The following is a 25821-nucleotide window of genomic DNA, read 5'->3' as shown; positions in this document are numbered from 1 at the left end:
GAACAGGAAGAGGAAGCGGGTAGCGGTGTTCCAACAGAAGCCAGTGGGGCAGAGGAGCCTGTCGGTAAATCCCTGCTCTTTCACTTCATTATCCACAATGCTTTGGGTGTTTGTGGGAGGGGATTTTTTTAAGAAGGGGTTGGACAAACTCACAGACTCTTCTTAGCTGACATCATAACACATTCATGCCATCATCTGTTAATTGAAAGTTACACTAAAATCAGCACTGGCTTCTGTATTTATGTACTCTCCTCCTGACTGCAACAGCCGGAGGAGAGAAATGTCAAAGCCAGGCAGGCAAATCTTTGTAAACAGATGCTGTTAGTGTCATTTCAACTTGCATAAGATGTATATCTCAATTTCAGACAGAAAGGAATGTATTTGCATGGTTCACTGTTGCTACGTCACCCATGCTCGTTTCCCCATTCCACCAACACACTTGCTCTCAACAGCTAGCAAAACAAACCCAGGCTCTGTAAAATACACTCTGGGCAGGCCAGATGAAACTGTTGGCCCACATCTGGGGATCTCTGGAGCCTGACTTGACAGGCTGATGTGACTGAGGGGTTGAGGTATGAGTGTGTGTGTGTGTGTGTGTGTGTGCATGTGTGTGCGTGTGTGTGAAGGATGCGTACCTTGTCACATGACTAGTCTCAAATCTTTCTCGACATGCCCTCCTGACTGTAACAGCCAGCTGGGGTTTCTGGGCCTCCACTTGGACAACAAGGGATAACTGAGACTTTTCAATCACAACTTTTTTTTTTTCCTTTTCTGTTGTTGTTTTCCATCCGTCCATCCACCTTGCCTGACAGCTCACCGTAACAGGAAAGGATTGATGGAACAGCATGGCCCCAATGCGCTCTTCCTCAGCTCTTCCTCCTCCCCTTCTCCCTGAGTCTTAGATTTATTCTCTTGTCAGAGGCTGACCAGAGTACTCGGTGACGCGAGGAGCATGTAGCTTGTCTGCCAAGGAGACCCAGTGTCTTGTGGCTGTGTGTGTGTATTTGTGCGTATGTGTGTGTGAATTAATGTGCACTCAAGCATGGATGGATGTTTTTTTATTACTGTGCATGTGTGCTGATGTAGTGTGAGCAGACTAGGATACTGTACAGTGCAGATTTCAACATAGATATTAAAATTTGCATAATCTGTGTTTCCCACTTTTTTTTTTAGATGTGCTTATGTGTTTTATTCCAGTATGTATGTTGAAGTCTTATCTTTGTGTGTGTGTGTGTGTGTGTGTGTGGTGTGTGTTATGTTTTTTTACTCTTATCTCCCTCTTTTTATGTCACTGAGTTTTGCCAACTCTAAGTGCACATATCACTGTCGGACTGTATAAATGTGAGCAGGTCAAAGTGTGCGTTTGTACGTTCCATGCCCTGTTGAAATCGGCACTCATCTTTGGTTGTCATGTTGGTGTGTGTCTGGTGTGTGTATTTATTTGACAATTCTCATGGCTCTCGCGGGAGTCATGCTGTTGTGCGCTGCCCTCTTTCCACCACGAGCATTCTACTCTTCAGCATCTGTAAATCTGCAGACCACACACCAACAGATGCCCTATAAACCCCCACCTCCTCCTCCCTCCTCTCGCATCCTTTGACCGCGAGTCCTTGAGCAGGACGTCCCTCGCCTCTGACGTCTTTACGACTTGTTTAGCTGCTAGCTGTTTGCCTCCACGATTATTTCTAATCTCTGGGCGGCCATAAACTGCACCGCTTCAACCAAGACACCCCCTCCACCGGTACCATCATTAGAGAGGACAGAGGTTTGCTGCTGTTACACACTCAGAGAGGAGAAGCCCAGCCACTTTTATGTCTTTTATGTCCCAAGATAGCCAGATATACAGTGACTGTAACACAACCGACTGTATGTTTTTTTTTCTCTTGGGAGGCCTTGAAGGAAACATCAGCCAATCAGCAGTGAGCAGTTAAAACCCCCCCTGTCCACCCCATCCAATCTCAAGTGCTCTGTGTGTGACATGACTGGCAACAGTGCCCATTATGTGTTCTCTGCCTGACAAAATGAGTTCCAGGTGTAAAATCAATTCCCATGAAATGCCATATAATCGCTCCTGACAGATGCCTCTATTAGTGTCCAATCACTGGTCAGAAGACTGAAAACACAAAACCATCTGCCAAGAACATGAGCAAGTTGAGAAGAAACATGAGCGAGTTGAGAAGAAACTAAGGAAGTTGTATATTTTAACCTCAGAGACATTACCTGTCCCCAGCGCTAAATAGTATTTCAAAAATAGCTCTTCCCCTGGGTTACTGAGATAAGCTGGTTTGAATTGATGCATTTTCTGAAGCTTCATGAATTATTATGAGTCCTTGTGTATTACCTGCAGGTCCCACAATGGCGAGCACCACTGTACCCACTGAAGACAGGTCATCCTGTGACAACACAGAGTTTGGCTGCTGTCCTGACGGCAAGACACCATCCAGCACTCCAGAGGGCGCCAACTGCCCCTGTAAGTCAAAATGACCCCTCACAAAACACTTTTGCTACCCTCTGATTACCTGATAATGACCCTGTTGTTCCTCCTCTGTCTCCTGTCTGTTGGTACTGTGTAATAAAATATCATGAGAGAGTTGAAATCCTGACATCACCTCTAGACTAGCTGCTTCTCTGACTTCAGTGCACTGAGTCACAGAAGCTTAAATCTCCACTGAGAGTGTCTGTCATTGAACTTTTTAAAGAAGAGAAAAATGTTCCTGGGTTTTACTGTATATCTGCTAACATACAGTAATATACTACTACCTTACGTGCAATTACCGTCCCTGTTGAAACACTTTTTATAAATTAAAACAACAAAAATTCAAGAAACTACAGCTCGCACTAAGGAAATAATTCACCATTTTGGGAATTCTGTCTGAGAGTTAAATGATAAAATCATTACTACTGTCCTGTGTGCATCAAGTGTGGAGCTGGAGGCAGGAGGCAATTAGCTTAGCTTAGCATCAAGGCTGGAAGCAAGGGAAAACAGAGAGCTTGCATGTGTAATAATGTAATAATGTACACAAACAGAACTACAGTAACAAAGCTTTGCCATTTTAGAGGATGGTATTTGCAGTCTTGTGGCAGTTTCCACCTGTTTCCCAGTCTTTATGCTAAGCTAATTGTCTCCTGGCTTCAGCTCCATACTCAATACATAACAAGAGCAGGAATTACTTTTTTATGATGCATGAAGAAGGCATACACTGTCTGTGACTAGGCAAGTGAAACACAGCATCCTGCAGAGTAAGGTTATGTTGTAGGGCTGAGTGGCACTGCACAGAATTCTTGTCTATTTCTCACCTAACTTGCCTCCTCTCTCCATTTTTAACTCAATTTATAACCTTTATTTGTTGATACATTGAGAATCAACACAATATATCTCTTGATTGAATGTTTACTTGGGAAGTAGTGATATTGTGCCATCTGCCTTAAACCACAATGAAGATGAACAGGTGGTATTTTTTCTGCAGCAATGCTTTCATGAATTACTTCCCTCATATATGTAAATGATCAAATTGGCAAGTGGAAGGATTTTTTTTAAATACACAAACAACATTAAGTCTGCCCTAAGTAATCCATGTTTATGAGTTTGACAGCACTTCACAGTCTGACTCTGATATTAGTCATATCCTGTCTGATCCCCGCATTTCATTTTCTCTAGTTTTTTCTCCAGAATTGTGAATGAAGTTTGGTTTGATGCAAGATTCATCATCATATTTTAGGGCCCCTGTGCTTTGGTTTATATATAACCATCAGTGTTCTATTCCTGCTTTTTTTAATCTTCCTTCACCTTTGTACCTTTTCTTTTAATCTCAAACCTCTTCTGTTACTCAGCCTTTCTCTTTATCAGTCAGTGCCACTGTTTGCTATCTCCCTCTTGAGCTATATCTCAGTCTTTTCTCTCCCTCAACCCCAGTCAATCTCAATCCAGTCTTGCATCAGTTCATTTCTCTCTGGAGTTGAGTGGGAAGAGAGTCAAGAGACTACCAGAGGCCGACAAGCACTGGTGTACCAATCAGTGCCTTCTGCCAGACTTGGTTCATAAAGATAAAGGGCTTCTTTCTCCCCTTTGCTTCTATATCTCTCTTTTCCTCCATGCCTCAGTTGAAATCTGCTCTCTGTTTGTCCCCACTGTGTTAGTCTGACTGATTGGGAAAGGAAAGCTTCTCTCTGGCTCCCATGGGAGCTCCAGGTCATGACTTAAAAGAGCTGAGGCTACAAATTAGTGCGCAGAGTTGCGTTTCTGGTGTGAAGGTCCCACAGCCTCCTGATAAACCAGCAGGTTTCACTGCCACCCAGTCTACAACATGATGAGGAGATATGAGTGCACCTTTAGCCTTCCATTGCCCTCTACCATTTCTTTAACAGAATTTATAGCCAAACAGAGGTGAAACATGGACCACCATGTCTTTGGAGGTTGGATTTGGTGGCATTTAGCCCCAAACCCAGACAACAATAGAAGCAGGTTTTAGCTGTAAGACAACAGTTGTAACAAATCCACTAAAGCCTGTAAATATTTATTTCACACCAGAGATCAATACTTCATTCAGCTCAAGTGTTACCAATAAAAGCAGGCACTACCATAGGCAGATCAATACTCCGGATCTTTTTCCTCCTGAGAAGGGCTTAGCTGATCCTACACTCATTAGAAGTGAAATGACATGTCCCTCGTGCTTGGCCGCCATCTCATTGTACCGTCCAATTTATTGACATAAAATTGATGACTGTCTCAAAATGAAAAGGACTAATTGTCCACTGTTCAAATCTTCACATTTTAGTGAGACAGGAAACGGTGAGAAACGGTGAAGTGGCTCAAGGTTGAGCTTAGTCCACACGTTCACATGCTCAAGGAGATCTATGAAACCCTTATTGTATTCTGTTGTAAAGCCTCACAGTGGATGTCAGACCTTGGTTAATGTATTAAAGGGGTCGTTTACTTGAATTATAAAAAAAATGTTTTATATCTTACCTCTAGTAATAGCACTGGAGATAGTTTGGCTTTATTTGCATGGATATTGAGATATCTTCCTCTGAGCCCTCTGTAGCCAAAATGATTCTGTGCAACACTAGTTCCTTAGCTTAATGTGTTGTGTAAAAAAAAAAAACACTGAAGGCTCTCCATATGTTACATTTAAACAGGGCAGTACAGTTCACATGACATCAAAGATAATGGCCAGCGAATGCTCATGTGAAAGTTAATGGCACGCTAAGCTACAACGACTGTAAACTCTTCCATACGCCAAGGGAAGTCCAACAAAACCATTATATTTTACAGTTCACTAGAATCTGATAGTCAAATAGCTCTGTCCCTCCTTTTATCACTCTCTTTCTCTCTCTCTCTTTTTACGTCCGTCACGGCAGTGGGCTGGAAAATCACCCTCTCTGATGTTTGTCTTCTTTGCAGATTAAAAGTCAGATCTCTCTCGCTGTCCCCTCTCTTTTCTTTCTTCCCCTTCCCGTCTTATCGGCCAAACCTTGCCCGTTTGCCTCTATTTTATGGCTGCCGTCACATCTGAATCGATGTGTGCAGCCCGTGAAAGTACTGTAAAGACGGGGGGGACGGAGGGAACGCGAGTGGGGCGGGTGTGTGTCTGCAGTGACTGCTGTCCTTTTCATGCAATTTTAACCAGGCTGTGTCAGTCACCGGTCTGGTGGCATTAAGGAGACAATTACGGCTATCTTTCATGATAATCATACAAGTGCTCTTCCCATTCTCCCTGGCGTTACTCAGGCAGGGGCAGCCATGATTGATTTGGGCAATTTGTTCTGCTGATTACGAGCAGTGTGGAAGCCCGGCATCAGTACCTCGCATGCTCCTCTGTACTTCACCTCACACACACACAAATCCCCTCCACTTTCAGCTTTATTTCAAGCCCTCTCCTCTCTGGCAGCAATACCAAGAAACCGTATAGAGAGTTGATAGATGTTGGACAACATAACCCCCAAGGTCGTACAAGGAGGCTTTCTCTTTGCTGAAGAGGGCACTTTTGAGAGTGGCTGTGGGCTGTTTCCTCTTCAGTGTGTGTGTTGTTTTTTCTTCATGTATTTGTGTGTCTGTCTAACTTGTTGTCTTTTTACCCAGCCCTCCATGCCTCGGCCAGCTTTTGGGACACGTCTCGGTCTGGTAAAACTGGCCCATTTTTCCACCTTTCCCTCCGTCCTTCTTTTGTTCCTTCCCTCCTTCTCTCATATCTCACAGTCCATCTCTTCCACCACCACAACTTCCTCGTCCACCTATAACGGCCAAACCCAAGCCCTTTGTAAACCCCCACACAATCAGCAACGCACTCACTAACCTCCCCTTGTCAAACACACACAAACACACAATCCATCACTAACCTCAAAACTGGCACCACCCCAAAATGAGCACTTTGTGAAGGCAACGGGAACTGAGAACTGATGAAGGTTTGAGCTATGGTGTTTTGGTGTCACATCTTCTTTCCTCCTCTCCTCTCCTTCCAGCCACCATGAGGTTCAGCGGTTACCTGCACTTGGACCAGGTGGAGGGCCAAGAGATTTTCTATACCCCAGAGATGGAGGACCCTAAGTCGGAGTTGTTTGGAGAGACAGCCCGCAGCATAGAGAGCGCTGTAAGTGCTGTGTAGTGTAGTGTGTTGAATATAGTTCAGCTCACAATGATACTTCTGGGCCAAATCTGCTGTAACACAATATCCTGCCCAGATTAACTTTTGCTTGCTTGCTTTTAAAGTGAGACTATGTTCACTTGTAATATCATCAGGGTTTTTTCTGCTACAGCTTCACATGGTATGACCAGTAGCCAGTAGCTCATGCTGTTAGTGTGAGCAAACTTTAAATTAGGTATATGTTAAAAATAATAAAAATAATAATCAGTTTAAAATCTCTTCTCTACTTGTGTACATGGTATGTTAGAATTGCCTCTGTAGCTTTCAGTCCAGGGCCCATAATGACGATGTCTTTAAAGCTGTTCTAAACAGCACTGTATGCATTAACAAAGGATCAAATGACTATCTAACCTGAAAGGTGCCACCTGTGATGAACCCACTGAGACTCATCACACTGTCTGCACTTCTCCCAGCACTACAAAACCTTTTAGCCTCCTTTATCTGTTTGTTTTGGTTGTTAGCCCTACAGACAGATGTTTTAAGCTAAAAGACTTTGACAAACACATGTATGATGGTGCTTCAGGGTATAAAACACAGCTAAAACGAGAGTTATATCCATCAGGTCCTAATAAATGCTAATATGAATTTGGGTCTGCTGGTTGTGTAACCAGGAACTAATTTGCTTATATTCACTATAACAACTTTATGATTTGATAAAATGCCATATGCTATATTTTCAGCTGGTTTTGGTGCCTGCTAGTGTCCAAAAACTTAATTAATATGATATTTGCCATTTATGAACACAGTATTCAATGTTCTGCACAACTTGCACAGTCTCACTGCAAATTTTATGCCATCCCAAGAATGTCCTGGTCAAGAGTAGAAAAGCTTCTGTGACAACTTTCAAAGTGTCATGAGACACAAAAGTCTTCACCGAGAGCCAAACTAATTGAATTCTTCCAGCTCCTTCAGGCAAGTTTCATTGCAGGTTTTACAGACCTGACCTGAAGCTGCTGAGTAATATTCTGCTACACTGAGCTGTAGTGATTTCTATGGTCAGACATCTGATAGAAAAATACCAATGATAAAAAACATATTCAATGGCTACAGTCAGGGAAGAACATACATCATATCAGGAGGAGACAGCACACCCGGACTGATATTTGATTTTTAATAAAAGGGGATATTGGCAATCTGTTACATCAGCTGATCCCTAGAGAGGAATATAGTGATTGAATACCAGTTTTCTGACCCAGGTAGGTAGATCTGAAGAAAGACTCCTCACAGCATTGTGGTCCATCATGGCGGTTCAGTAATTATTTTTCTTTCACACACATGAACAGCTAAATAAAAATCCCTCATATATACTGCTGTTTAATTAAGAATTTTCAGAGCGAGGCTGTTTGTTTTTTAATTTAATGCACTGCATGCAAGCTTTAGGATGAGTTAGCACAGACATTACATGAGGCTTCCAGAAATTTCTCAAGTTTAATAAGAGAACTATATATATAAAAAAAAAACCCTAGCAGCTCTCTGCAGACTAATTTGTCGATTGCTTGCCAAACACTTCACAGTATTGGGAAGCAGCATCTCATGTGAGATTAATTAAGATTTTTCAGATATTTGAAAAATGAAGTCCTTCTTCTGGATTTTCACAAGTTGGGATGGTCACGAAGCCAGTTGCCTGTTAGCAAGCCAAGTCCCAGGCAAGCTCAGAGCCTGTACAGTAATCACAGTTTGTCCTGGGCGGTTTTCCTGGGTTGCATTTCTCCACTGTCCGTTTTTCTCTGTTGAGCTCAGACCTTTGAACAAATGTCTCTGTTGTCAAGCCAGGGCCTCGGTCCTCTGATGAAATGGGGGCTTGTGTATTTGTGTGTCTGTATACACAGTACACATCTACCAGCTGTTGAATCGTGTCACTAGCCCCCACTGGGACCTAATCTGCTACCTCACAGCGATTTGTGCGTGTCTGTGTGTGTGTGTGTTTAATCGTTAACGCTCTTAGCCTGTGTGTCTCTGAAGCCTGATGTGCCACTTGACAGCAACCACCCCCTCTTCATCTTCCAACACACACAAAGAGCACTTACAGAACATACACACACACAAAGTATGTATACAGATATACAGTACACACACACAAAGAATCAAGCTGCAGGCTTTTCTTTTGCGGCACAGCAAACTGCTTCAATTAGTTAATAAATTAGGATATGTGAAAGAAATAGAAGGAGAGGGTTTTAAGTCAGTGTGTCCACAGGAGAGTTTGTCCACCACCATTTCCATTCTTAAGCCAGCTTTGGAGGATTTTATTTTTGACCTGTCTACTTTGCTGTCACACTTCAGCCCACAAATTAGAGGCGTTCAGTACGTGGAGGAAATAATCTTTAACACTGGATCCGCCGGCTGAATTAAGTACACTGAATCATCAGTGTCACTGACTGAATCAGCAGCTTTTTGCTGGAGTTAAACTCTGTAGTGTCTAAAAACAACATGATGAACAGTATGTTTTTGGTTAAAATTATTTGTTATTTCTACCACAAATGACAAGAGTCCTAACTGAATATGTCTCTTAAATAATTTTGTTTGGAAACATCATATTGTGGACAATGACTGGCTTTAGAAAAATGCAGATGAGGAGTGTGGAGGAACACTCAGTGGGAACAATGAAAGCGACCACTCAGAGGATGCTCCAGTAAAGTGGGTTAGCAGGCCCTGTTGGCTCCTGTGATTTTAACCAGCAGCTGAGATGAGGATGAGGCAGAGGATTTTCCTTTTGTTGCTTGTTGCCTTTTTGTTGACTGAGTGTGCAAATGTGCTTAATCCACCACCATGCTGACAAGGATAGAATGTGTAACTTTTTTAAGTTCTAGCATGACAATGGTCCATTTCTAAGATAAAATATTGGCCCAGATTTTTTTTGGCTAAAGGCAACTTCAGTCTAAATGCTGTAATGTCAGTGTTGTCTTAAAGAAACGTTCTTGTGGATCTCCTCTGGCTGTTACAACATGCACACAGTGGGGGCATCAGAAGCAAAACCAATCAGGAGCATATGTCAGGGTAGCACGACATTTATCTTAGCTCCTCCCAAAAACTTGTTCCTGTAATTAATGCCGTGGCTGCAGCTAAATGTCAATTTCTGCGCCCACACCCAATAGGTTTCTTCTCTACAACCTAATTTGAGAGGCAGTCTTTCTTCCTTGGAGATAGAGTACAGTCTTCAAGTATTGGACTCTCTGCTATGATAGCATGGAGCTCATTACCAGCCTCATTTATCATATCTTCTTTTTGTCTGTTCTCTCCTCCCTCTCTCTCTCTCCTTCAGCTCAATGAGTTGTTCAGGAAGTCAGAGGTGCACAAAGACTTCATGAGCGTTCGTGTCCGTAACCTGGCACCCAGCAACTCCATCCTTGCCTTTGTGGAGGCTCACTTCAAACCAGGTGAGAGATCTTTGAAGAGAAAAAAACGGAATAACTATAAAGAAGCCAACAGAGAAATATACTGTATGTGCCTTGAATCACTTCAGCAAGGAGGCTATATCGAAAATTACTTACCAGATTTAAATGAAACTGGGATAAAAGTTAGGCAGTCAGCCAAGGAAGCCCAAATTAGTTTTTTACTGCAGAATCAGCCACTATATTGCCATTTTAAAGCACTTTACATTTTCACATTTACAGACTGAGTGAGTAAGGTGGAGATGCAAATTTGTTCTCACCTGGATTTCTTTATCCAGCACAGATCAATTCATTCAACAGATTCAACAAATTTTCATCAGTTGTCATGGAATTTGGTAAAAGTTTTGGATAATATTTTCAATATTCCATACAGTTCTTGGTACTAAATTCTAGTATTTGTGGCCTATTTGACATACAGTAAATTCCTGCTATTCTTGAAGGCAACCACATTGTACATGCTCATAACCACTCTGGGTAATCCTGCAAACTTAGACAGAATTTTGTCTGAACAGAAGGTGATACCACAGCCGCAAAGCTTTGATTTTAATGACCATAACTCAGTGTTTATACCTCAGTTCATCCTAGTGCAAAACATTACTGGGATTTAAGTGTTCTCCAAAATTATCACTGTGTATTCCCATAGTGTGAATTCTGCTGTAGATCTGTATGCAGGTTAAAAACTTCTTAACATTGCTGTTATTAAAATAACAAATTTAAGAGTATTGTGCATCCCTGGCAGTGGTGTATGCTGTCTCAGTGTTTTCTTATTATTTTTTTATTAGGCTCATGATATCGTGAGACACTGATTTTTTTTTTTAAGTTTCTTCTGTGAGTGCCAGCTTAACTTACTTAACTTACTCTCTTGCTTGCAACAATTTTCTAAAGTGATAAAAGAAAAGAACAACATCATGAGATGGTTTTAACTCTGCATAGATGTTCTGATTGGTAGTTTATATTTATTTCAATCAGGAGAGACTTAGAGAAAAACGTGCACAAATCTGGATTAGAATAGAATTTTATTGTGCACAGGAGAAACAGAGTTTTGGCGCTTAGACCCCAGCAGGAAGTAGATCCCCATGGGAAGCATTCAGATTTTAAGTGGTGCTTCCGATATAGGAAACTACCCCCCTGGAGCCTAGACCTGGTGGCGGTGATGGTGAGTAAGGCTTAGTCAGGACAAGTATTTATAGCATGAACGAAGTTATCTCGTGGCACTTTTCGTATAGAGCATAGACTGTCTCTTATGCTATTGCGTGAGAGACCCAACAATTCCCACTATGAGCAAGCACTAGGCGACAGTGGCAAGGAAAAACTTCCTTTTAAGAGGCAGAAACCTCGAGCAGAACCGGACTCAGAGTGGGCAGCCATCTGCCTCGACCGGTTGGGTTTAGAAAGACACAGAGAGAAAGAGACATGGAGGAGGAATGAGGCCTGAGGTTGGGATGGCTTCCTGTGAGGGGACTTCTGATCAGGGGTAGATGAAACGTGGCCAGGCATCCACAGTTGAGGTGGTGAAGGGGAGGAGGTGGGTCGTACAACGTCGCGATGCTGAAATGACAGCTGAATGACAGCAGAGAGAGAGAACATTTTAAACTGATACAACTTACAGGTGATTGGCTCTAGATGAGCGACGGTTGTAATTGGATGAAAAGTGGGTGGGTGGGGCTTAGAGATAACAGGAAGCAGTTGAGAGTCAGCAGCCCAGTGCAGATAGACAGTCTCCCTGATTGAACTTTCGCTAAGCTTCATTAGTGCCAGGGAAAGTTCCCCCAAATGACTGTCCTGGTGAAACTGTTGGCTTGTGTTTAGCCTCTTCTGTGATACTTAGAGCAAAGGTGCTGCAAATAGACTGAATTAATAGTGTCTGAATACAGTGTCAAACACCAGACAACAATTTTCTGCTCTGTCAAAGGTTTGTTTGCTGTACCGTACTAAGTCTTGTATAAATAATAATTCACCTTTGAATTATGTGGTTGCTATGGTTGCCTTTACAAGGCTCCTTTTCTACAACACAAACCACACAAAACCCCAACATCCCCTCCTTGTCCGTGTTTTAACGAGCGTCATTTAGCGTCCTTCATACCCTTCATACAGGGCACCGGGCGCAGTTAAACAGCGCTCCTCCATGGCCAGTAAAGCGAACATCTGCAGCCAACGTTATGAGAGCAATTCATCTGGAACAAAGCGGGACAAGCAATGGGTGGAGGACAAGTGGTCCCCGGAGATCCTCCACCTGTCATACACAGGGCTTTCTGATAAATCCAGTGTATCACTAAAGAAGCTGGAGTCCTGTATTTGCTTTGGAGTGCTCCTCAGAGGCCTTGTCCTAAGTGGTTTTACCTCTTGTTTATTGTAGATACAAGATACAGAGTGGAGGACATCGAAGGAGCCCTGCTGAAACAGCTGAAGGCCTCCAAAGAGACCAGCATCGCCGTGAAGAAGCCAGAGGACGAGAATATTCGCTTCACCAATTATGGTAATACAGTGTGGACTTAACAGGAGTGTGCGGGGATTAATAAAATGAAAAGGGGTTTTAAGTTATTCATGAGGTGATTTATCAAAGGTTTTAAGGGTCTTGAATAGGAAATCTCAGGACCGCAGGCTCAACATACTTTAATGTCTCTTTTTCTAATTTCCATTGTTCTCTCCGGCTCTATTGACAGGCCTGTCCTCCATCCCCTTCTTCACCACCACTACTACCACCCCAGCGTCTGTCACCACAGCTGCTCCCACCACCACCACCACCACCAGGCCTCCTCCGACCCCCTACATCACTCGTCGCCCGCCAGGCACTACCCGCAGGCCCTTCAATGGCAGGCGTACCACCACAACCGCAGCACCAGTTACCACACCACCACCCCCCACCACCACCAGCACCACCACCACAGCAGCTATCACCACGACCGCACTGCCTCCAGCTACCACCATCACCCATGTCAGAGGCAAGCCTCATCACAAAGTCCAGAAGCCATGCGACTCCCACCCCTGCCTCCACGGGGGCACCTGCGAGGATGACGGCAACGACTTCAGCTGCAAGTGTCCCGCCGGACGAGGAGGCTCCGTGTGTGAGAAGGGTGAGTTTCTTTTTCACTATATATTAAAATCTATTTCCTCTCCAACGTCTAAAATCAAAAAGTTTCAAAGTTTGAGCTTATTTGAAAATTATCTAATAAAATGAGCTGAGACAGACGTTCCCTTTTCCCTAAGAGGGTTTTAGTCTCTCCACTTTCAATTGCGCCAATCATGCGTTTTAGCTATTCTGTAATCACTGTTAACCAAATTCTCAAGTGCTTTGATATATTTATAAAGTAGCAGAAAAACACTATATAATAAAAAAATCTAACATTTAAGGATAAATTGTGAAGAAAAAGATTAATGAATTATAATACCTCTGTTAAGCAAGTAGTTCTGTCTAATTATAGGCTCAGAAAGTGGCTGCAAAATTACACTTAAAGTAGCAGTGTGAGTAATGACTCTCAGTATTAGAATATGTAAATGAAATGTTATGTGGTCACAGATGTGGATTTATTGGGTCATTTAAAGCTCAACAAGGCAGCAGAAATCAGAGCTCAGGACAGAGGGTCTGTTTTATGATTTTTTTTTTACCTGAAAGCAAAGAGTTGAGGTGTAATGGAGTGAAACACAATATCTCTCTCTGTGGCTGTGTTTCAAGCTTCAATCTCAAGTGACTCACACAAGTTCAACAAGTCAAGTCAGCAACTGCTGACCAAAGGCAACGTAGAATCCAATGAGCACCACAGAGAAAATCATAAACCAAGAACTTCCTGAGAAGCACAACTCTTTTGTTTCTTCCCTCTTACCCTACTTTGGGATTTTTGGGGGTGAAGAGCAACTTCACGCAGCTGCATCTTAAGATAATTGACACTAATTGCTTTGATGGGGATTAGCTGGTGAGAATCATATATACTCACACACATTCATACAAGCCTTCCCCAGATCAATCAAGTCATTAGAAAAGAGGGAGCTCATCAGCTGACATTCTCCTCAGAGAGACGGACAGAAAGACAGATGGACGGAGAGAAAAGGAGCCCGCAGGGAAGAAAATGGATGATAATAATCATAATTGTCGAGGAGCAAAAAAACAAAGGTTTCTAGCATGTGTGTGTGTGTGTGCGCGCATGAGCACATGAATGTGTGAACAGCTCAGCTCCTCCTCTCGCTCAACCCTCTCCTTTGATAAACTCATCATGCATTTCAGAAAAACATCATTCTTTAAATAAAGTGATAGAAAGGCTCATTTTTCTGTCATCACGAGCCAGTGACACACCACCAACGCTCACCCTTAATTATGCACATTAAATGTCTATTATGCAACAATAAAGCAAATCTCATAGTAATGACAGCATTGCCTTGTTGTCTTTATTCCTCCGCAGTGATCAAGTACTTCATCCCGTCATTTGGAGGCCAGTCCTACTTGGCTTTCCAAACCATGAGCGCCTACCACACGGTCCGCATCGCCATGGAGTTCAGAGCATCTGAGATGACCGGCCTCCTGCTCTACAACGGCCAGGATGGCAAGAAGGACTTCATCTCTCTGGCTCTGGTCAACGGCAGGGTGGAACTCAGGTGAGTGTTGGCTGAGTCAAGAGGGGTGACGTCCCTGTCAGTCGTTGATTCTGCTGCTTTTGTTGGATTAAATTAGATTCAACTTTAATGATCCCCGTGAGGAAACAGGGTCATTGCAACAGCAGCTGAGAGAGGACGTAGATAAGAATAAAACAAATAGAGAGCACTAGAGATAATGAGGCAAATAATTACAGCAAGTAAACATGTTGAAAACAACGCTGCCAGCAAATAAATAAAGACACAGAAGCATCTTGACAGATTTGCAGGTTAAGGCTGTGACGGCCATGCTTTCAGAAATATGTTCAAACTTCCAATAAGCTGCTCACATGATCACATTTACAGATGGTGGGAACATATGCACAGAAATGTGTGCAGGATGTCCGGATTTGGCATTTCATATGCAATTTTTAATCACATGTATATATTGAGTTAAGGCTGGGTGTACAAATGTAATGTTTTTATTTACAGATGGAAGCAACAACATGTGGAAATGTGTCCAGAAATGACTCTTAAATGCATTCGACTGTCCATGTTTGTACATCAGACAGAAATAGCATATAGTATGAGCAGAAATATACTGTCAAGTCTGGACTGATGGGGATCACCTTGTTTACTAAATATTTACCTATTTGAATCTGAATATGGTGAATCATGTTGTGGTGAGATGATACAATGACAAAAGTTTTTCAGGTATTCAAGTCTTAAATTTCAATTTGATTATTTATCTGCTGTGTAAACAGTTCCTCAATGAAACATCCATTAATTTTACTTTATTGCAATATTTATCAACATCAAATTGCCTATACATTGCCTATAAGATTATATCTCCCACCAGGGGTTGAGGATTTCTGTGACTGTTGGATTGATTGTATGTCTGATACATCCATTGTGTATATTGTATGTGGTGGTTTGAGTAGAGTCTGAGTATTTAAAAGAATTTTGGGGATTCACAAGAAGAAAAAAAAGAATGGACAAAATCAGTGCTGCAGAAGCTGAGATATCCTGATTTATTTGGGTCAAACTCCAGAAAAACTGGATATTTTCCATAAAGCAGTTCAATAATGTCAGACCCTCCCTGCCTGGTAAACACCCACATCTTTTAATTGCCATGGCTGCACTTGGTGACTTAGACTTCCTGTTAACGATTTGTAGATTCAAAACCAGGCTGAGTATCAGTCTTCATGACTTGTAAAAGTGATGCTGACATGTAAAATTGGTGTCATGGCCATTGAAGATGTGTAGTAGGAGTTTTATGCAAAGGACAGTATCATTTTTGCACTCGAGTTAACAGCAACCAAAAGTTTCTTCTGCTGAATCTATTGAAATTAGACAATTTTGCTGCCAGACACCTGCAGTAACACTAAGTATTCATCTTTCCTGACAGTGGAACTGTATGAATAAAAAATCACTCTGGGAAAGACATCTTCAGAAGAAAAGTGAATGGACTAATTAGAGATTCTGCACTGCATCTGTTTTGGACCTATTATTTCAAACACCATCCACTCTCTTGATCTTTTGGGTCTCTTTTGGGCGTGTTTCACTCTGACCCCTCGAAGCCCTTTCAGTTCCTCCCCAACCTGGCCACGTTAGATTTCTCTATTCAGACTAAAATCAATAGCAAACTAAAGGAGATCATTAGTCACTTGTGCTTTCAAATGGAGCTCTGCCTCAATTCCAGAAATACAGCTGTGAGATTACCACCCACAGCTCTGCAAATCCAAGACGTGGGGAGAAGAACTAATTATTTGTGGCAGATAATTGCTCTCAGGTTGTGCTAATACTACCATATGTGTGGGTGCACATACACAACATCTCTTTTCTGTGATGATATGGCCTTTTTCTTAACAAATCCCATTAGATAAAAGGTTAAATCAAAAAGAGGGCGTGAAAGACATTTTTTAGGTGGGTAACTGCCTCATTCCTCTCACATAGTTTGGAATCGCAAATGGGAAGTCTTGAGCCTTCTCTCATCCCTCTCTATCTTGTTGAGCAATATGAGCAGATTTCTTCTTGTAATGAAGCGCTCGATAAAGAACAAAAATACTGTGTGGAAAAGAACCTCCTCATGTGCTGTAATCTGATCTGGTTGTCCCATCTTCTCAGGTTCAACACAGGTTCTGGCACAGGAACAGTGCTGAGCAAGGTGCAGATCAATCAGGGCCGCTGGCACCAGCTGGTGGTGACTCGCAATCGCCGAAATGCCATGCTCAGCGTGGACAATGAGCCGCACGTCGAGGGTGAGAGTCCACGTGGCACAGATGGCCTTAACCTCGACACTAACCTCTTCATTGGAGGAGTTCCTGAGGACATGAAGCAAGAGTAAGGCCTCTATCTGAAGTTGCATATCATTATGAGAATAATCAGGGCAGGAAAAACCTTAAACTGTGACTTCTATTAACTGAAAATATTCAGTCTTCAACTTTTAATATTGAGTCCAGTATTCCAGAAATTCCAAACAGCACCTACTTACTGCCATTTTCACATTTTTTGTACCTTGCCATGTTTTTTCACTATACAGTTATCTCTCTTCCTGGTCTAGATTAACCCTGTATGGGCCTCTGAAATTAATTTAGCTGTGGGCCAAAATTGACCCCCAGTTTGCTGTCATACAGCTAAACACAAGTTAATTTATATTCTGACATGGGGTGCCTTTGAAAACAGATGCGCTAGACAGGTAGACATGTACCACCATGAGGCTGTTATAAATTCAGTTTAACATGAGTATGGTTGCGCTGCTTACTTGCATGGGCTGGACCTCTTAACTTAGTTCAAATTTAACATTTAACAACAAGCACATTGCATCGTCTTTACCTGAAGTTGAGTTTTATCAAGTGAGTGTCATCAGTGTGATCGTTGTAATTGAGCCTGTATGGAAAAACACATAAAAACACTTTACATTCTTTCTCTTTCCCTTCTTATCCTCAGTGTAAGGGAAAGGACAGCAGTGGCCACTGGTCTGGTTGGCTGCATCCGCTTGCTGGATGTCAACAACCGAGTGCTCAACTTACAGGAGAATGGGGGTGACAGTCTGTATGGCAGTGGCGTGGGTGAATGTGGCAACAACCCTTGCCAGCCAAATCCTTGTAAGAATGGTGGCGCATGCCAGGTCAAGGAAGCCGAGATGTTCCACTGCAAGTGCAGCAAAGGATTCTGGGGTAAGATGTCAACAAAAGGAGTGCTTCAGTTGCAGCAGTTTAGTTCAGCAGTTTTCCGAATGTCATTCTGGGATTTCTTCACAGTCATGGAATGTAAAAGTTTATCCCAGTGTGTGTGCAGACGAAAATAGTAGAAAATATGTCTTATTCATATGTAATTTTTGGACTTTTCTAACACCTTCTTGTTAAAATTATGTTTATATCTCTGCTTTGCCTTCTCTTCAGGGATTCACTGTGGTCACGACTTTCTCACAAATCCTAAGTAAGGCTGACAGCCTGATTTGACAGTGTAACTCGTGCCCCCAGCAGGAGCGCTGGAAGACATTTTGTAAACACCAACGCCATCATATCTGAGTGTTCGATGCAGAAATGAGAGATTAAATGCTGAAGCAGTAAAGAAAACATGGAAACTTCCACCAAATGCTCAGTGATTGGCCTTTGGCCTGTCTCTGCTTCCACATCCCTTCCTTCTCTTTTTCTCCCTGCAGCAGATGCCAACTAACAAGCAACTCTGACAGAAAATAGTTAAGAGTAGACACCATCAGGGCCTAGCCAAGCGTACCCCTTGCTGCTTGTACCGCAGCCTACTGCAGAAAGTTTCACACCAGAACCAAATTAATTGTCAGTTACTTTTATGCTTAAATAGTAAAGGATTTTATACTCACATAGGGGCACCTTGGTGGTTAGGGCAACCTTGAAGTTAAAATGTGGATCAATAAAGCATCACATTACATTATTATTACCTTTCATACTTTTATGTTTTGTTGTCTTTGAGGAGCCTGAGAAGAAGTAAAGATAACCTCTAGTCTGAAGAAGCATTGCTGTGATCAAAGTTGTGTTGGCAACATGGCGTAAAATGAATGGTGATAATGAGATTTGGACCGTTGCCTGCGGACTCACATTCAAGTTAATTTTGTCATCATGTCAATTTAGAAAGTGGCCAAGATTGCCGGTTTCTAAGGGAGGGACAGATCACAGAAAGAAAAGAGAGAATAAATGGGTGGAGAGAGTTGTAGTTAGAGGGAGGACATGTCAGGACAGTCAGATGAATGAGGGAGGTGAGAGAGTATTCAAGTTAAAAAGATGGGAGAGGAGGAAGTGATATGAAAAAAAGAGCTGTGGTAGGGAAGAAGTGAGAGCGGAACATAAAAGACAGCTTCCAAAACCGTGAGTGAGGAAAAAACGGGGGAGCCCTGTGAGCTCAGCAGGGATGGGGTTCATTAAAGTGCTCTCCTCACCACAGGCTCTGACTGTTAAAGTAATGATGGGTGAATTCAGATGGGCTGTGGCAGAGGGCAAAACCATCATCCACCAGACGCTCACGAGCCTCTCCCACAGTCGTTGTTGGCCCAGAAACATGGCCGCATAGCAGGGAGGCCCTCTGCTGTTTAATCTGGACGTGTAATATTTTCAAATCCTATTAGAAAATGACCTCTATTACTGAGGAAATCCTCCCCGCTTCTCTCCTCTTTTTTTGTGGCCCCATCCCCTCAGATGGAATAAAAGAGAAAATGGTTGAAAATGGTGGGTGTAAGTGTCATTAGTGGTTTTCTCATGATGGATTTGTGTGTGTGTCCAGGTCCAACTTGTGCTGATGTCCATGACCCATGCGAGCCCAACAGGTGTCATCCATCCTCCCAGTGCCAGGCGCTACCTGAGGGAGGCTACAAATGCGAGTGTCCCATGGGACGTGAAGGGAGGCACTGTGAAAAAGGTAATGTGACTCTCCTGGTGTATCCTGTCAGTTGATGCTTCATTGTTCTCTTAGGTGCTTATCAAGGAGCACCAGTGTTTTGGTCTTGTGTCAGCTCAGCTGCAACCTTCCTCCTTTTAGCCTCTCTTCCTCCCCTTTTCTCTCCACTCTGTGACATTTCTATCCACCCTGAATCGAAAGGGAGCTCAAACACAGAAGGGGGGTGGGGATAGGGGGGGCAATTGTGCCTTCAGGGTGTGAGAGGATTGGTGAGTTGGTGGACTGCATGCAGAACTGAGGCAGATGATTAGCCCCGTCGGGCCATTCGCCACATCGACTCAGCAACGCTTGTTAGTGGGTAAGCGACAGCGAGGCTGAAGCCTTCCTCCACTCCCTCCCTGCCTATCCGCCCACAGGTGTTGTGTTTGTTGCCACTTAGCTACAAAACATGGCATATTCGGGCCACAGCGGGGGAAAAGACCAGAGCACAGCTCAGCTGTTTTTGAAGTTCATCATTAGCACTTTTGCCGGTGTCACATTTTGAAGTCTACTAGTGTTTCTTCCCTCCCTGCCTTTGTAGATGTTGTCAAGAATGTTTGCAGAAGTGGAATACTTGCAACTATGAATGAAAGATAATATATTATTATGAACATTCCTAACAAAAGAGAAACCCTTGTATCCCTGGGAATTTAGAAAATCCAGATGGGAATGGCCTCTTTCTAAGCCCCAAGTTCCAGTTAGCAGGTGATTAAAATAAATTGAGGTGAACTGAAATCAATGCTGTGTGAGCGAGAGCATCTCCCATTCCAAAAGGCTATTTTTTCACAGGAATCAATGAGATGACTAATCGCATCAGTCCTCCCTGCCTGTGGTGATTAATGGGAGCGTCAGTCAGCCAGAGTGTCAGTCCCAGACAGGAGCTCAGAGATAAGGCGGCAGCCAGGCGGACGTACCCTCTGAGGGCTGCACAGAGAACAGTTAAAAAGACAGGTAGCTTAGAGCCCACTCATCAGAAGCCTGAAGGTGAATTGGTCGTAACATAAAGTGTGTGTATTGAGTGCGTGCATGCATTCAGCTGAGCTGTGGTTTCCATTTCAATTCCACCAGGGTTCATTGGTGCAGCTCACTGCAAAATTATTCACCATCAAGGACTTTTCTCAATGGTGTTCCAGTAGTATTGAATGGCCTACTTTCCTCAGTGCTTTTACCCTGTGATAGTGTAAATCATTACAATTTAGTGATGAGAGCAGGATCACTTGGATGGGCCCCATCCTTGAAAAACTAACTGCAGGGGAGAGTTTGAATTTAAACAATGTTTTACATTTCTGCACAGTAGGTACATTAATCCAGGGACCAGCTAATGTCTGTGTCTTTGTGTGTGTCTTTGTGTGTGTGTGTGTGTGTGTGTGTGTGTGTGTGTGTGTGTGTGTGTGTGTGTGTGTCTGTCTGTGATTGTTCAAGCAACTCTGTTGAAGAGCTAATTGAATTGTGGGTGGGACCAGAAGCGTTGATTGCAGCTACACCCAGCAAAATGTTCATTTCAGCTGCTTTGTTATTGTCTTTCCTAATTTTATTTTGTTTTAATGGGTTTTATATAGCAAGTACTAATTAGGTAACATTGCTCAAATATAACAAAATTACCTCAGAGCTTACCCTCGACCTCAGCAATAGATGCAACAGCTCCCTTAGTAGTGAGAATCTTATTTCTGTCCTCTATGAGCATGTCTGTGAAAAGTTCAACTTCAACTCCTGCGTATGTCATGTGAGTTTTCTTGGTCACTCGGCTCTCTCAAATGCTGGGGCCTCTGGTGACTTATTGATCACCAATGCTTTTACTTTGAGCGCAGAGAAAAACCCTGCACTCTCCTCAGTAAGAAACTACTTTCTGAGCAGCTCTGTTACTCTTAATAGTTTTGTGCACAATTCCTTGTTGTGTGTGCAAGATTATTTTTCCCTCTCCTCCATGTGGCGTGCCATCATCATTAGCACTCTTCTGCACAATAGCTAATTAGCTTTCTCATCTCCGTCTGCCTTCTCCATCCTGACTCAACTCAGCTAATCCCAGCCAATTACAAATAAAAGCTTTCTTGCCGGCTGCATAGGTACGTGTGTTAGTTTGTGTTTGTATATGTGTGTGAGAGCATCTAGTACTGCACATGCCTCTGACTGATGGTAGTTTTTGCAAACAACACCATAAACACATACCCCCCCCGGGTGACACTTGAATGATTTTTAATGTCAAGCCACTTGTTAGAGGGATGGCACGGTGCCTGTCCTAATCACTCTAGACAGCCAGAAAACGGGACAGCCAGACTTAGACCAGTTACAAAGACATGAATTTGTAAAAAAGGCTGCCAAAATACAATGGCTGCATTATTTCATGGGTCCCGGCTGTGGTGTTAAACTCTACATGTCTCCAAAGGTTCTTTGTTATACTGTGGCGGGCTGTGTAATCAGTCTGGCATAAGGGTTTTTTGAATTTTTTTGTTGAATATCTGTCAAGAGAAAGTCTTAATCCCAAAGGCTATGAAAACACAAATCCATCTCTTTCCATAATGCTGACAGGTCCCTCAAAGATGTACTGACTATTCCTGAATTTCAATTCTGTCGGCAACAAAAAAGGACCTGAGGATGAATATAGTGTCTTTGTTGTTTCAGTGGCTGAGAGGAGAGGGGCTTACATGCCACTATTCAATGGAGACTCTTACCTGGAGCTGAAGGGGCTCCATCTCTACGGGCACGATCTGCGGTAAGTCCCATGTCTCTGCATGAAACCAAAGAGTCTTGTGCTGTATGTATTACTCAAACACCAGGTATCATGTAGTTTTCATAGAGCTAGTTCTGTGCCCAAGGCAGCGCTACTCCTTTAAGCCTGAACTGAATTGACAATGAGGGTTACACAAATAACACTTTATCTAGGCCTTAGCATGTTGAATATATAGTAAGAGAGCATCCATTGTAGTAGTGTGGGTAGGTATAGCAGTGTATCTCTTTATATGTGTTTACTGAGTCTCGCTTTGACTGCAGTCAAAAGGTCAGCATGACTGTGGTTCTCAAGGCCAACGACTCCAACGGTTTGATCTTCTACAACGGCCAAAAATCGGACGGAAAAGGAGACTTCATCTCTCTGTCCCTCAATGATGGCATCCTGGAGTTCCGCTATGACCTGGGCAAGGGACCCGCCACCATCAGGTTAGCACATCTAAGAGGGTTTAAGTTAAACAACGAGGGAAAATCTGTATAACACATGCAAGTTTTACACTTTCCTAATATATGAACTCATATGAATGTATTGATTGAATGTCTGAATCAGGAGCAAAGAACCAATCCAGCTGAATGTGTGGAACACCATCAACCTGGAGCGCTCAACCGCAAAGGAGAGATCATGGTGAATAAGAAGGACCCTGTCCGTGGAGAGGCACCGGTAAGAAAGCACAAGCTAACAAGCGCCTGCTTTCTAGTATGCAGGAGACTCCGGGGCCTATGCTGGGCGCTTAGCCTTGCTTGTGTTGCATATACTGTATTTGTTTGATCATCTGCGTGCTCTCATCACGTCATCGCCACAACCTCTGGCTCTACTGCTCCTCCTCTGTCCTTGTTAATAGCGGTTCAACTTGCCGCTTCAGGCACAGTTGACTCAGCAAACTCTCCCCACTTTTCTGAGGTGTTCCACACCGCTTCACACCATGCGGTTTCACCACCTTGATTTGCTGAAAATATGCCACTATCTCCCCGACATCCATCAAGGTAAGAGAGAGAGCTCCAGATGTAGCGGGCCAGTTTTGACAAGCTGTCTTAATTTTGGAAGTCCTGTAATTCCACTTAAAAAAAAAAACTCCCTGCCTTTCAGCTTGCTGACATACTGGAGATAAAACTTGGTATTGCGTTCAGAAAGCAAAAGCAGCTTTTACTGATGTATACAGTCAATTTTATAAATTCAGATTTTGAGGTGGTGTCTGGGAGGCAGAGGCAGATAAAGGAGATAGCAGCAGCAAGAATAGCATAATTAAACTCTCAGCCCCACATCTAGACCAATAAAGCAGGTACATCCCTCCAAATGAAGGTGATCTAACAGGTTGATAAGCCTGTAAGTCATCCAATTATATTAAACAGTGTAATTTGTGATTATGAACATGCACTCTGTCAACTCCATCATCTCCCTCTAAGATGCAGTGCTCTTCTTTTTTCCTCTCACTGCTCTGTCCTTCCCCCACTGCCTCCCATCGTCCGTATGGTAATTTGTTTTTACTCCAGCAACACAGGCAGAAAATCTTATTAAACAAGAAGAGCAAAGTGGGGGTTGGTTGGGTTGGGGGGGGGGCGCAAGGGATGAGCTCAGACTAGTTATGGAGCTCAGTGCAGAGACCCCATCGAGTGTGCTCTCAGCTAATTCTCTCCCACTCTTAGAACTAGTTCACGTTAAGAACTAGGAGGGAGCTACAGCTACAGTACGCTTTGCTCCGAGGAACTCATACCATATCAGAAGTGGTCACTGACACGCACATGTATGGATAGGTATTTCATTCACGAGTGTTCATTATATCAAAGATGGCTCAGGCTGCCAGCATGATGAAGTACATATTTTCAAAGGCACATAGGTAGGGGTAGGAGAAATAAGAATCTACCTCACCTCTCATTGAATGGCAGCAGTCTGTAAAATGAGCTTGGGTTAAGTGGCACTATTCCCAGTCTCTCCTCCATGAGGTTTTTTCTTCCTTTTCATCTTTTCTTAATGGCACCATCCACTTCATGCATGGCCTTCTTAGACTTTGTGTCTTATTTTCAATTCACTCTCTTAAGTGTAATCACACACTTGCATGGCTTTGTGGTTGTATGTGTATATGTACAGTATATAATGCAAAGGTACATGTGCAGAAAAGTGGTTTCTTCACATTTAATGTGTTCTGTACTGTACTTAATCTCACTTGTCTGTGCTACACTGCAGCTTTGTTCAGTGCTCTTACAAATGTTCCTGGTGTGCATGTATGTGTGTATGTGTTTATGAGCACATGTTTGTGTTGATGTGTGTGTGTGTTGTGTGTGTGTGTGTGTGTGTGTGTGTTTCGTGGGCTTTTGCACTTGCACTACTGTAGCTCCGCATGCCTTTCTGAGCACAGACACTTACCAGTCTTCCCCTAATAACTCTCTTCCTCCCTATTTTCTTTCCTTCTCTATGATGTGCTGTCTGGAAATAAGAAATCACGCAAGGTAATGATACAAGTCCCAGTCACACCTTAGCCCATATTTCATTTGAGTCGCTCACTATGTCCTCTCACCCTCATCTCTCCATACACAACAGCACAGAAAGTAAAAGGTACTTCTGCAGAGCAGCAGACAGCTTTGAGGGTGCCGGTTCTGTGGAAAAACTTTGCCATTTCATAAGCCCATACACACACACAGCACTGAAGTAGAGATGCTCTTAAAGAACACGGTTTGGCTTTCACCTCGGTCCATCTGCTGTGGGGGTGGAAGGGGTGGGAAGGTGGGAGGGAAGAAGGAAAGGAGGCAGTCATCTTTGTGACGGCCATTGTTTTTAGCAACAAAGAAACGTCTTCATTAGTCTGGTGTAGGCGGAGATATCACGCCAGTGCCGCGTGCCTGTTGAAAAGTGAGAGCGAAGACGGGAGGCGAGCGAAGGGGTGGAAATACACCGTATGAGACGGTGAGGTGCCAAGCCAAGCTGGGCTGTTCTTTTGTCATCTGCTCTCACTTCTTTTGCAAACAGGAATGATTTTCCATGATATCATAAAGTCGCTCACTCTTTCACCCACTCACTCGCCCATAACACAAACAACACTCACTGAATGTCACCGAGCAAGAATCACTCCATGGAACCAGCTGTCTTCCTCACCGGGTGCAGATTATTACCTGTTTGAGACAAACCAGAACATGATACGCCATTTCATTGCATGAGATCTTACTTTAGCATCATAGATAAGTAACTGTGCATAGGTAGAGAGCGCTCAAATTCTAGTGTGCACACAATAAAGGTGTAACATGTTAAACAAGATCCAAAACCGCAGCCTTGGAGAACAAGTTCAATATGCATCTGTAATTTTTAACTACAGAGTAAGTGAGTGTTGCAGAGCACTGAGGTCTACATAAAGAGCCTGAGGTGGCCAACTCTTCCCTGCAGTTAGTGATAACTTTTGGCTAAGCCTAAAGGCACCATCCACAGCTGGGTCCAGCAGCTTTGGCCAAGGTCCCACCTTGTCTCTGTTGGAAGCAGTTCAAGGTGCAGTGACACAGCCCCAGGCTTCAGCCAAGCACCGCTGCCTCCTGCACTCCAAATCCCATCCTAAATAAAAGCCGAGCTCGTGCCAGCTTGCCTGCACAAAGCCTGTTTATTTGGCCTC

At 43.2% G+C, this 25821-nt stretch overlaps 1 protein-coding gene across 1 annotated transcript; it reads left to right on the top strand.

Annotated features, from left to right (window-relative positions):
* Nucleotides 1–23212, top strand: LOC108890886 (agrin-like; the record flags this gene model as incomplete). The annotated part of the gene is given in 15 exon segments (XM_051067602.1): nt 1–64; nt 2348–2470; nt 6460–6587; nt 9901–10015; nt 12387–12506; nt 12694–13104; nt 14425–14617; nt 16721–16936; nt 17543–17772; nt 19352–19486; nt 22124–22214; nt 22493–22657; nt 22779–22831; nt 22834–22889; nt 23071–23212. Coding segments are annotated over 14 exon segments (2170 nt in total), but the record flags the coding sequence as incomplete, so codon positions are not given.
* Between the last annotated feature and the right edge of the window lie 2609 nt (nt 23213–25821).

The sequence above is a fragment of the Lates calcarifer genome, unplaced genomic scaffold, assembly GCF_001640805.2.
Source record: "Lates calcarifer isolate ASB-BC8 unplaced genomic scaffold, TLL_Latcal_v3 _unitig_181_quiver_2148, whole genome shotgun sequence".
In the NCBI taxonomy this organism is placed as follows: Eukaryota; Metazoa; Chordata; class Actinopteri; family Centropomidae; genus Lates; species Lates calcarifer.
This window is presented reverse-complemented; position numbering and strand designations above follow the sequence as displayed.